General features: G+C 26.4%; 2 protein-coding genes across 2 annotated transcripts; both read right to left on the reverse strand.

Moving 5' to 3' along the window:
- Window positions 1-1,554: 1,554 nt before the first annotated feature.
- On the reverse strand, window positions 1,555-5,358 carry LOC130670909 (cyclin-dependent kinase 1). The gene is made up of 4 exons (XM_057474535.1): window positions 5,141-5,358; window positions 4,224-4,519; window positions 3,830-4,149; window positions 1,555-2,043 (listed from the first exon to the last, which is right to left on the reverse strand). Exons 1-4 carry the CDS (start codon window positions 5,175-5,177, stop codon window positions 1,803-1,805), a joined length of 894 nt encoding a protein of 297 aa, XP_057330518.1. The 5' UTR covers window positions 5,178-5,358; the 3' UTR covers window positions 1,555-1,802.
- A 2,425-nt stretch (window positions 5,359-7,783) lies between these two features.
- On the reverse strand, window positions 7,784-11,842 carry LOC130671188 (arginine/serine-rich coiled-coil protein 2). The gene is made up of 5 exons (XM_057474919.1): window positions 11,585-11,842; window positions 11,165-11,248; window positions 10,118-10,254; window positions 8,196-8,811; window positions 7,784-8,117 (listed from the first exon to the last, which is right to left on the reverse strand). Exons 1-5 carry the CDS (start codon window positions 11,645-11,647, stop codon window positions 7,824-7,826), a joined length of 1,194 nt encoding a protein of 397 aa, XP_057330902.1. The 5' UTR covers window positions 11,648-11,842; the 3' UTR covers window positions 7,784-7,823.
- Window positions 11,843-12,207: the final 365 nt, after the last annotated feature.

The raw sequence follows: 12,207 nt of genomic DNA on the forward strand, positions 1-12,207 counted from the left end.
TGGACTCAGTAACTGTCGATTGAGAGGAAGAAGCTTATTACGAGTAGTCGATTATATGAGCTATAAATTAAGTTCTTTAAATGTTATAATTTTTTATATTAATGAAATTAAACATTTAATTAATAATTACATAAGTATTTAATTTTATGATTAATTACAAATAATAGATATAAAAAGAAAAAATTAAGAATCTACAGATTTAAAATAAATTGAAATTTCCGTGATGACTTATCGTCATTATAAAATAAGATAACTAGAGAATAACAAATAATTTCAAAGAAAACCCATGTCAACATCAGTTTTTCCACGTATTTTATAAAATTTTATCTTTTTATATTTATAAGAAAGGTCGTCTTATATTTTAAAATTGATAATTTTATATATTAATCTTTATTTTGGGATTTATTTTATTGAAGAGCTCCTCCGATTCGATATAATTGTTGATCGACAACTAAAGCTGAAAAAAACTCAATGCTTGTATACGTTATATTTTTTAAATATCGAAATATAAGCATGTTTCGGCATATAATCTACTATCGCCAACTCTAATAAAATTTAGGCGGGAATTTTTCATTTGTTGTTCAGTTTACAAAATATTATATTTAAATCAGAAGCGACTATTTTCAAAAAATTTCTGTATGTTGATGCCTTGTCTTCGCAGAGGTGATGTCCGTCTAGATTATCTGATGCTACCAAGTTGCCACAGCACAAAATACGAAAAATCGTTCTTAATTAGTGCAGTTAAAATATGAATTGATTTACCTAGTGCTTGCACGCAACAGCCGACATTTATTGAATTTCGAAAATCATGCTATGATTATTTCTTAAATCGAATGATTGCTTGTATCTACTTATATTTATTGTAACTATTATGTAACTACTATGGATACTATCACGTAATATTATGTATTTTGGATGACTGCAAGGGGTCTTATGGCCAAATGAATAAATAATAATAAGAATAATAGTAATATTGACCAGCAAAAATTAATTTTATTACTATATCATTATTCTTTAATTCTGTTATAAAATAATCTATTTTCCAGATGATTACATAAATATACGATGTAGATTTAAAACGATGTCAGTGAATAATTTATAACTAACCAAATATTAAATATAAAATAATGAATGTAATTATAAATGATTGCCCGAAGAAAAAATACTATGTTGATAAGACGAATGCAGTTTTGTTATCTTTATGTAAATATTTACAACAGTAATTAAATGAATGTATGTTCACATTGAATATTAATCAAATGATAATTACTTAAAAAAAATGAATAAAAGCTTTGTTAGTATGCATAATTTTATGCTTAATTAATATGAGAATATAATTTATTTATTTATTATTTATACTTATATGAACAATAAGACGGAGTTCAAACGAATAAATTACATATTCAAGATATATTTTATACGGAGCTGATATAAACTGTGATTGACGATTGAAAAAAATAATTTATCCATAAAAATAAGTGTAATATCAACGAATTACTTTTAATGTGAGAAAATAATCAGATATTTCAAATGATAAACAATTAAAAAATAAAAAAAAAGCGTTAATGTTAAATAGTTTGGTCGAAAAGATAAATAATTAATATATATATTTTTATGAAGTGAACTGTTCAATTATTATTACTTAAGGATTAAATGAATTATTAAAGAACTTAGAAATAAATGATGTGAAATATTTTAAATACCTTAATATATTAAATTAATGTATTAAAGAAAAAAAAATATATATATATAAATATATATATATAAATGTTAAATTTAAAAACTTATAACTATGTTCTAAATTATACACACGATTTTTTCGAGTCTAAATCATTGAAATAAGGATGTGTTAATATAGAACGTGCTGAAATTCTACGCTCTGGATTATAAATTAGCATTGCTTCAAGTAAATCTAGACCCTGTTCATCAAGGGTTTTCACGTGGTTAGCCAAATTGTTTGTCGTCCAATTTGGAAAAGTTGCTTTGTAATCAGAAAGTTGAGTGACTCCAGGCCAATTTTCTTCAGTTGGTGTTTTCAAAACACTGAAAAAATATGATATTATGTTTTTAATTAAGAATAATTTGATTAATTACGGTATTGTTAAAAAAAAATTGTCATCTGTTCATACCCGGAATGGAATGGTGTATATAGCTTGCTTCAATAAATTTAAAAATTTAATTTCTTAGGAAATTTTAAAAAGAAATCTATGTATCGTATTTTTTACTCTAATACAAAAATTAAATTCCAAATTTATTTTACAATACCATTTGGTTAATAATTGAGTGGTAATTTCTTAAAAATATTTTCAATTCATCAACGGCACGACTTCAACTGAGAAAATTCTTGTGTAAAATTACATTTTTATTTTTTTAAATTTGTAAAAAGAACCGTATAGATTTAATTGCGATCTTACAAAATCGATTGTTATTTGGTTCAGAATTTATTCCAGCATAAAGCGATAAAAGAACATTTTTTGTATGCTTTTGGCTCGGGTGGCATTATACACGCGGGTTGGAATGTGCTACTTTCCTTCCTTCGTCAGTAATATACTATGTTTCTTCAGGGTGGCCCGAAACCGGAAATATCGGGAGTTATTAGGGAATTTAATGCAAGCCGGAAATATCATGGTCATGTCAGGGAAAATTTCGAAGAGTATCCGAGAATTCGATTGCGACAGTTCAACATTTTTTTAATTTTCAATAACTAGTCATAAAAATTAAGAGGTGTTAAAAATATTCCAAATTTTTAAAAGGTTGTAACTCGAAGGGAAATGGTCGTACAACAAAAACAAAAAAGGTAAATTGTAGCTTAAAGTGTCTAGTTTTCAGATCTGATCTTGAAATTTTTTATAGTAAACGGTTCCGGAGTAATCCTAGGAAAACCATCGAAAATAAAATTTTCAAAATATTTGGTCGTCTTAAAAACAGTCTATGGGCTTCAATAAATTTTTTTCGATAGTTATGATTAATTTTTTTATTACTCCGAAACTATGGATAATTAAAAATTTTCACCAGATCTGAAAACTCAACACTTGGAGCTACAATTTGCTTTTTTTGTTTTTGTTGTACGACCATTTCCCTTCGAGTTACAACCGGTTAAAAATTCCTTAAAAATTTGGATTTTTTTTTAATCTCTTTATTTTTGTGACTAGTGTATTTTGAATTTAATTTAATCATAAAATTGCTTATTAAATATTTTAACTTACATATTTGTAACATCGAATAATCAAAAGTAGGCCATATCAATTTATTTTATTGACTTTTTTTTGGTTAATTGCATCAGTTATCATCAGATTTAATTATTAACAATGAAAATATAATCAAAACTTTGAATATCTTAATGATACAAATAAAATTTCTGAATCAGGGAAAAATGCGAAAAATTTCACTGGAAAATCGGGAAATATCAGGGAATTCTGATACCATTTCTTTGTGGCCACCCTGTTCTTTGACACTGAAATTTCTAGTTTCGACGCTGGTATCATGAACAATATTTTTTTATAATTGAATAACGATTTTTCATCAACTATTATTAGAAAAAAAATACATTGTCATCTTTAAATACTTCGAATGGATTACCCATTGTACAAACATTGTGAGAAAAGAGTTCCTAAATTTTAAACTATTCTGTCAAAAAAAATAAAATTTCTTTCCAAGTTATTTTTTTTTACAATTTAAAAAATGTTGACTCAATTTTTATACAATTATTTTGTTTTACTTTTTACCTTCAGCATGAATACTAACTAAAACATACCTCATATAATTATTAAAGCGATATAATAGTGTTGGTCAATCATTCGAGTAATTTAAAAAAAAAATGTATTCTTACCGGAAAATTCTAAAAAGTTGATCTATTTCACTGTCACCTTGAAACAGTGGTTTTTTAGTAGCCATTTCAGCAAATATACAACCGATACTCCAAACGTCAATGGCACATGTATATCTAGTAGTTCCAAGAAGAATTTCTGGTGCTCTATACCATAGAGTGACGACTTCATGAGTATAAACGCGTACTGGTATTCCAAAAGCTCTTCCCAATCCAAAATCAGCAACTTTGATTCCTCCTTTATTATCGATGAGTAAATTTTGTGGTTTTAAATCACGATGTAAAACTCGACGAGTGTGACAGAATAATATTGCTGTTGTAATCTATAAAAAAAAAGAATTTAATTAAGTAATTATTTTAAAACTGATAATTATAATAATAATGTTTTATCTTTTACCTGATGGAGATAGGATTTAACCATAGTAGGCTCCATAAGTTTTCCACTTCCTAAAGTATCCATATATTTTTTTAAATCCATGGTAAGATATTCAAAGATGAGATAAAGTCTTGATTCTTCCATAAGTACATCAAGTAAACCAACGATATTAGGATGCTTTAATTCTTTTAACAACGAAATTTCTCTGATTGCTGTTGATGGAATTCCTTCATCATCACTCTCCAAACGAATTTTTTTCATTGCTACTATCTCGCCGGTTTTCTTATGCTTACCTTTGTATACTACACCATAAGTACCTATAGAAAAATAATCATAAATATTTATTTATTTGTTAGGAATTATTATTATATTTTTCAGTTTAATAAAAATGCGAGATAAATGAATTGTCAAAAAAATGAAATTTTTTTAAAAATATATTTTTGAATTAACCTTCAAATCGCAATGTTCAAAATTCTGATATTGATTGTAATAATTTTATTGTGATATTTAAAATGCTTTAGACAATTAGTTAAGCTTTAAAATATTTTACAATAGCAATAAAAAAATTGATAAATATTTATAGTGCTCTAGTAAATAAACAAAAAATTTTTTAAACGTTACGTCATATATAACTATAATTGTTTGAAAAAAAAAAAAAAAAAGAAAAGATAGATAAATTAAATTATGAGACAGGTGAAATGTATTTGATTGATTAAAATCCAACCTCGATCAGCCAAAATGTCGACGTTATTTATTTTTAATTAATGGATTAAATTTAAAAAAAAAAAGGCATCACTGCAAGCCATTTTATAGAAATAAAATAAATTTGGTTGAGTAAAAAATCAGGTGTAAAACACCACAAGGTCAAAATTTATGGTATAAAAATGACATAGCGTGGAACGCCAAAGTTTATTATTATTTATATAAATAAGTCTCACCTTCACCAATTTTTTCAATTTTCATATAATTGTCCATTATTATTTTTCAAAAAGGCCTAAAAAGGCCGCAAATTTTATAAATAATTAAAAATGATTATATTTTTTATTGTTATATAGTAAAATATTACGATCACAAGCTATCACAGAGTTGCAGCTGTCTATACCCTGCTCTTTCTCTTTTCACCGGTCACCGGATTCACCAAGTACGTTAGCACGCTTAAATTCAAAAATATTCAGCCATATTGAAAATAGTTATTTTTTGTTGACCAATCATAAGCTTTATAAAAAAACTTATTTTGCGCACTCTGCTGGTTCATTTTAATAACGAAAATTTAGAGCGGCAAATTATAAACAAATTTAGTAGTAAAATATTTAATTATTTGAACTAACATTTAATGATAGTGAAAGAGCATCGTCAAATTGAAAATCTTTTTATACTTAAATAAAGAAATTTATAGTATTTATAAAAAAATATTTGATAAAATTCATACGAACGATTTTTTATAATTTTGTGCGTATCTTTAAAAAATATGTAATTTGTTTATAAATATAAAAAATTTTTCGAATATATGCTACTTTCGGTATGATAATATTTTAAAACAATTATGATTCTTGACCGATTGTTTAATTAATGTGCAATAATATTGTTGGACGAAATTAATTATCTAAATGGCTTAAATTAAATTATAATTTTTATATAAATAAATTTAAGAAAATCAAGTTATTAATTAAATGAAGATGAAAAAACAAAAGAATTTCATTTTAAATAAAATATAGGGCTTGTTCAGAAACACACTCTGGAAGAGAAAATATTCAACTCCTGCGTTCAGAAATATCCACTGGTCGAACCAGAGGTGCGATATAACATTACAAAGGTACTAATCACACCTAGATAGGTAATTTTTCACCTCCAGAGTATATTTCTGAACACGCCCATAGTTAATATTTATAAGATAAGTAATTTAGATTTAATAAATTGAAAATGGAGTGGAATTTCGCACTCCAAAAAATTTTCAGAGTGAACGCAAAGTGAATGCAAAGTTTTTGCGGGATGGATGATTTTTCATTTATTTAATCTTCTAGGAATGAATTTCACCCCGAAGAGAAGTTCGAAAAAATATTAATTATGAAAAAACTCCGCAGAATGAAATCGGAGTAAAAACTCGCGGAGTAAATTATTTATACATAATGAAATTTGGTTTTTTTAATGTAGACATTTATATTGAGTACCGAAATAATTACAAGCTCTTATTACATATATTTACGCGAAATTATTTAAAAAAATTATAAGCAGCTGATAATTAAAACATTTACGCTTATAAAGTTAAAAAAATAAACTTCATTTTCCATAAATAATATAATTTCACTGAGTTACAAACTGTGATATGACTTATATCAACCCTAACAAGAAATAACATTTTATATCGTACCGAAATATAAATTATTCCCATAAAAACTATGCCCCTATAACTATTAAATAATATAATGTCTTTACTACGCATCAAATAAAATAATAATTTAGTGAGTTGCTAAAGCATTTTATAAATTGTCAACGAGGAAGAACCGTCAATAAAGCACCCTCAGCGCTTTTGTGCTTGAGGTGTGCAATAAAAACATAATATATTATGTTTAATTCATACACGAATCAATTATATTTCTCATGAAAAAGTTGTCTCTATTAAATATAAATTTAAGTGTTAAAACTCCAGACCAGGGTGAATGGATTGAAACGAAATCCGCGTCACTCCGAAATCACCTCGCTCGAAAAAAATCCCTATTCACTCCGCATGCAGAGTGATTTTTTTTTAAACCCCGAAACTCCGAGTGACAGAGTTAATTCGGATTTAAATAAAATTCATATTCATGTTCGGATTCACTTCCGATTTTTCACAATGTATTTAATTAAATGTTATGATAAAAATTAATAAACAACGAAAAATTCCATTAAAATATTTGCTTCACTATTAATCTTATCATATATTTGCATTTTTTGTTATTACTTTTTAATCACAAAAATTTATCGGTAAAATAATAGACGTTGAAAAATATTATTTTTTGTATTTATTCGAAAATTCGTGATTTTTGTTTTTCTTATATATTACATAGCATAACTTCGAAAAAATTAATCGTAAATTTATTATTGTATTAAATATTAACTTTGTTCACTCAATAGAAATAAACGTCATTGAAATTATTTTTGTAAATAGTTCAACAAAAACTCAAATAGAGTATCTTTCAAAAAGTTATCTAGAAGTTATCTAAAACTATAAAGTTGCTAAACCATAAAGTTTAAAAGACAAAAATAACTTCTAGAAATTTTTTTTTGTAAAATACTCCACTATCAATTGAAACTTTTTCTACCTGTTTAATACGTAATCGATAAAAACTTAAATAAATAAAGTAATTGTACAAACATTCATGAGATAAATCTCCATTTTATTATAATACTTTAGTAAATTTCAAAATACTCTTATACTATTTAGAGTATTGACAATCTTATACATTTATCGAATAATTTATAGATGCATCATATTTTCATAATAATAAACTCGCAGATTAACTAGAATCATAATTTTTTTAAATTCATTTTTACTATTCTTCATTTATTGAAAATAAGTCTGTTTCATCACTTTGTTTGTAAACAAAAAAAAAAAAAAAAAAAAGAAAAAAAAAATCAAACAAACTATCTAGGAAATTGATAACCACTGCTAGCATAACCGAGACCAACACCACGTTGAGTATGTGTTGTTGCGCGAGCAACTTCGTACTGTTGTTCCATATTATTAAACATTTCTTCTTGTTTCTTTAAAATTTCAGGTTTTTGTCCTGCCGTTGGTGCAGTAAGTACTTCATTTTTAATACCCATCAATCGTTTAAATTTAGCTGAAAGTTTTCCATCTTGATCATGAGTAAATGTCGTTCCTATCCATGTATTTGAACTGACTGCAGGCGTACTTTTACCTTCTTCTTGTTTTGACTATTGATTTAAATTTGTTATTAATATAATATAATCCTCTATTTTAAAAAGTTAAAATAATTAAAAAATAATTCTTACCTTATTTGCCCACAAAAGTTTACGTTTTTGAATTTGCTCGGCATATTTCCCCTGAGTTGCAGTTGTCAGTGGATTATAAAAACTTTGTTCACTATGGACAGTTGGATTATTTGCTGTACATTCTGGAGTTTTCAATTCAATACCAAGTTTTTCTAACTGTGCTAATTTACTTCTTCCTTTTTCTTCACGATAATTCAATGAACGAGAAGGTAATGATGAACGTTCTTTCGATCTCGATCGAGACCTTGCACGATCTTTGTCTTTTTGATATGAGGAACGGTCATCTCGATAACGGTCTTTTGTTCTATCACTTCTAGAATGCCTTTGATCTCGATCTCTATATTTTGACCGCCTGTTTTGCTCATCTTGTCTGTCTTCTCTTCCCGAAGAATGTCGGCTAGATGAATTTCTATCTCTACGATCTCGACGATCTTCATCACGATGTCTTCTATCATCGTCTCGAGATTTTTTAGAATCTTTATAATCGTAATCGCGATGTTTTCTGTCATTTGATGATCGGTGACATTTTTCTTCCGAATTTCGTATTCGATAATTTTTATCAGACCGTTTGAGATCTCCTTGCCAATTTGATTTTGAACTATCATGGTCTGCACGCCTGTAAAATGATTACGTTCTGCAGGGGTATACCACACAGATTCATATTATTAATCGACTCATGGAATGACTACTAATTATTTGCAAGCAATCATGACAATTAAGATGTGAGTCGTGTTTTTAATTGTTTAAAATTTTAATTCAATAATTACTCTAGATTGCAATTCATATACATTTCGTCTACTTGGAGAAATTAAAAATGGATCTATTAATCTCGATACTAATTATTGAATTCCGTGAAAAAATAACCAAAAACTAAATGAAGGAGACACAATAATCGAAATAACAATAACCTTGTAACAGAATAAAAGCAGACAAAATAATCTATACCACAATAACCAGAGAAATATGTAATACCAACGAATTTTCATTAAATTAGTTTAATTAAAGTAAATTTAGTGTTTAAATTCAACACGAATAGTCTGTGTTTAAAAATAACACAAATATTGTCTACACCGTTTCTACCACACAGATTGTGCTGATTTTAACACATTATTTTTTACCGTGTATAATTTATATTTTTCCGATTTCTCTTCATTTATATTTTTCTATCTGTTATTTTCTCCATGATTATTTTGTTACATTATTGATGTTTCGGTTATTTTGTCCTCGGAAGACTAATCATTGTTATTATTGTTTGTGTGATGGAAATCATAACTTATACAATGTGTGAAACTTTAGTATTCTCCATAACAGTTGAAATATATTTAATTGTAAATTATCGTCTCTACATTACTCAAATAAGGAGGATAAATATTAAATAGGTTATTCGTTTCTATAGGCTTCGTAATTGATTCGTTAATATACGACAATTAGTATGAGTTTTATGATGATTTTAATGTCAATAATAAAGTTTAAATTATTAAATATAAATAATCGAATCGATTTTTTAAGTTTCTATAAATTGTAAGTTTAATTAAATTTCAACATTTTTATTTTAAATATTTTTTTTTAGTATGATTCAGTCCCCCGATAAAATGAAAAAAATTTTTTTATTCGGTTTGTTTGAATTATGTATCATGATTTTTGATCAAGTTAGCGTTTCTTAAACAAAAATTATGCTTTAATTATTAAAATTATAATATTGATAAATAATTCTGATGACCTTGAAAAATTTTCTTATATCGCCATATATTATTTATAATATTATAGTCAAACTTGTAAGAAAATCTTTGAAAGTATATTTGTTAATCATTTTTTCTAAATTTTAAAATATAACTGATAAAATTTTTATAATTTCAGTGCCCAAAAATGGCACGATGTACTGATGCTAATTAACGATTTTTATTGTAAACAAACCAGCATACCTCTGGTCTGAGGGAGAGGGACGAGAGCGTGTTGAATCTGATTTTACAGCACTCGATGCCTGGTGATTCAATATCGGTGGACTGGAAGTTCTTTCATCGTTATCCGAATCATCAAAAGAGTTATTGTTGTTACTCTCCTAAATGAAAAATAAAATAAGTTATTTAAATACTTTTTAATAAATAAAATAAAAGTAAAATACTTATAAAATAAAATAACCCAAAACCAAGTCGAAGATTATTTATCACTGGCTTTATATGAAGAAACACGTTTACATTTGTTAATCTTTATTTTGAAAATAATTTTTTTAAGCTAACATTAAGTTGTACTTTCAAATATCATTTCAGTTATACAAGACTAACAAAGATATTTAAGCTTTCCCCAATAAATAAGTTAATTTTTTTAAATTCCTATCGATCTTTCACACTTTTTTTTTTTTTTCTTTACCTTTGAGCGGGTTTCCACTACTCACCTATGTCTTCGTTATGAGACTTGGGGGTAGACTTGATAGACTCTTGTACAGCATTGACCTTGCCGAGGTGCGGAGATATTGTATCATGTATTGTCAACAGAGCTACGTGTTAATATTCTTTCACGAAATGGTACCATTCCCACTTACTTAATATATATTTTTCAAACTATTACTCTAACTAAATTTATCAACAATTGATATTGATAATCACGAGGTCATGTTTTTTTTTTTTTTTTTTTTTTTTTTTTTTTTTTTACAATATTGTAGTCCCAGAAACAGAAGGAGATTGAAGATAGTGATTGAAGTATAAGAATCTAAGATTAACTTGAAAAATAAAAATCTCATTTTTTCATTGGGATGACTAAATAATTTTAATTAAAATCATCAATGGAATATATAAAAAAAAAAAAAAAATACACCGACTGATAAAAAAAGCCTTCAAACATAACCTCGTATGATTTAAAACACAAAACTCTGTTCATCACCTACGCGATATCTTTAAATATTCTAAAATTCTATAATCCAATAGCTTATCACTAAGTACGTAAATAATTTTAAAACATGCATTTTTTTATACCTCACTCATATCCATTTGAACTGGATCGTAGTTGACGTCACTGGCTTTTCTTTCACGGATACGACACTTTTTTTCATTTGATGGCTGAAATTATTTTTATATATGTAATCGTATCATTAAATTTAAAAAGACTATCAAAAAAATTAGAAATATGTATATATATATACATACTCAGATTTATTTATAGAATAGCATAATCGACTAACATGCTATCAATTAATGATACTCATAATAATACTAATTTTTAAAATTAATAATTAATAACGACAAAAAAAAAATTCAATTTTAAAATAAAATAAAATAAAAACAACTTTTAAATTATTTTATAGAAAATAATGTGTGTTTACTATTTATCGTTTTTAAAAATTCAATTTACTAAGGAATGGTTTTTATTGTAAGGTATAAAACAAGTTTACTTACGTGAGCGTCGCCTGAATCGTTGCTATTTTCCCCATCACTGCAATAATTTGCAAGAGAATCCATGGTAGGATTGGAAAATTTAAACCACCGGTTTATGCTTTACTTTTTTATTAAGCTCTTATAAATGGATATGAATCTAAACGATAATTTTTGGTCGTTTAGTGTAAAAATTTTAAGTTATGTACGTACTTGTAGTTATACACGATTTTTTATTTTATGTTCTTGCTTGCTTTGACTACTAACTATACACATTTGTGTAGTTGTAGTTTATGGGCCGTACTTACATATAGTTTAGTTATGATTGGGGTATACCTATATATGCATATTGATTTAATCGAATTTACAACCAACTATAATTAAGCATGTACACAAATAATAATGTCGTCGGAAGCAAGAGTATTTGCGTCGAACTTTTTTTGGCGCCTAATCCGAGTCTGTAGTGAAATTTGTGCAGTGAAAAGAGTGTAGAAATATGTTTTTGTGTGAGTAAAATAGTCAAAAAGAATCAAGTGTTATTAAAGCACCCTAATTTTTATATTCGCTTTTGAATTATAAAAAATAGGTTTTACTTTCCATGAGTGTGAATGTAACAGACATCAGACAAATTTGAAACTGTTAATAAA

The sequence above is a fragment of the Microplitis mediator genome, chromosome 7, assembly GCF_029852145.1.
Source record: "Microplitis mediator isolate UGA2020A chromosome 7, iyMicMedi2.1, whole genome shotgun sequence".
NCBI classification, from domain to species: Eukaryota; Metazoa; Arthropoda; class Insecta; order Hymenoptera; family Braconidae; genus Microplitis; species Microplitis mediator.

Coding starts and splice junctions, on each gene's coding strand:
- LOC130671188 (XM_057474919.1), bottom strand. CDS start 11,647: ATGGATTCTCTTGCAAATTATTGCAGTGATGGGGAAAATAGCAACGAT. Junction 11,249..11,584: donor ACGATTCAGGCGACGCTCAC/GTAAGTAAACTT, acceptor AAATAATTTCAG/CCATCAAATGAAAAAAAGTG. Junction 8,118..8,195: donor AACTTTTGTGGGCAAATAAG/GTAAGAATTATT, acceptor TTAAATCAATAG/TCAAAACAAGAAGAAGGTAA.
- LOC130670909 (XM_057474535.1), bottom strand. CDS start 5,177: ATGGACAATTATATGAAAATTGAAAAAATTGGTGAAG. Junction 4,150..4,223: donor TTAAATCCTATCTCCATCAG/GTAAAAGATAAA, acceptor TTTTTTTTATAG/ATTACAACAGCAATATTATT. Junction 2,044..3,829: donor CAACTTTTTAGAATTTTCCG/GTAAGAATACAT, acceptor ATATTTTTTCAG/TGTTTTGAAAACACCAACTG.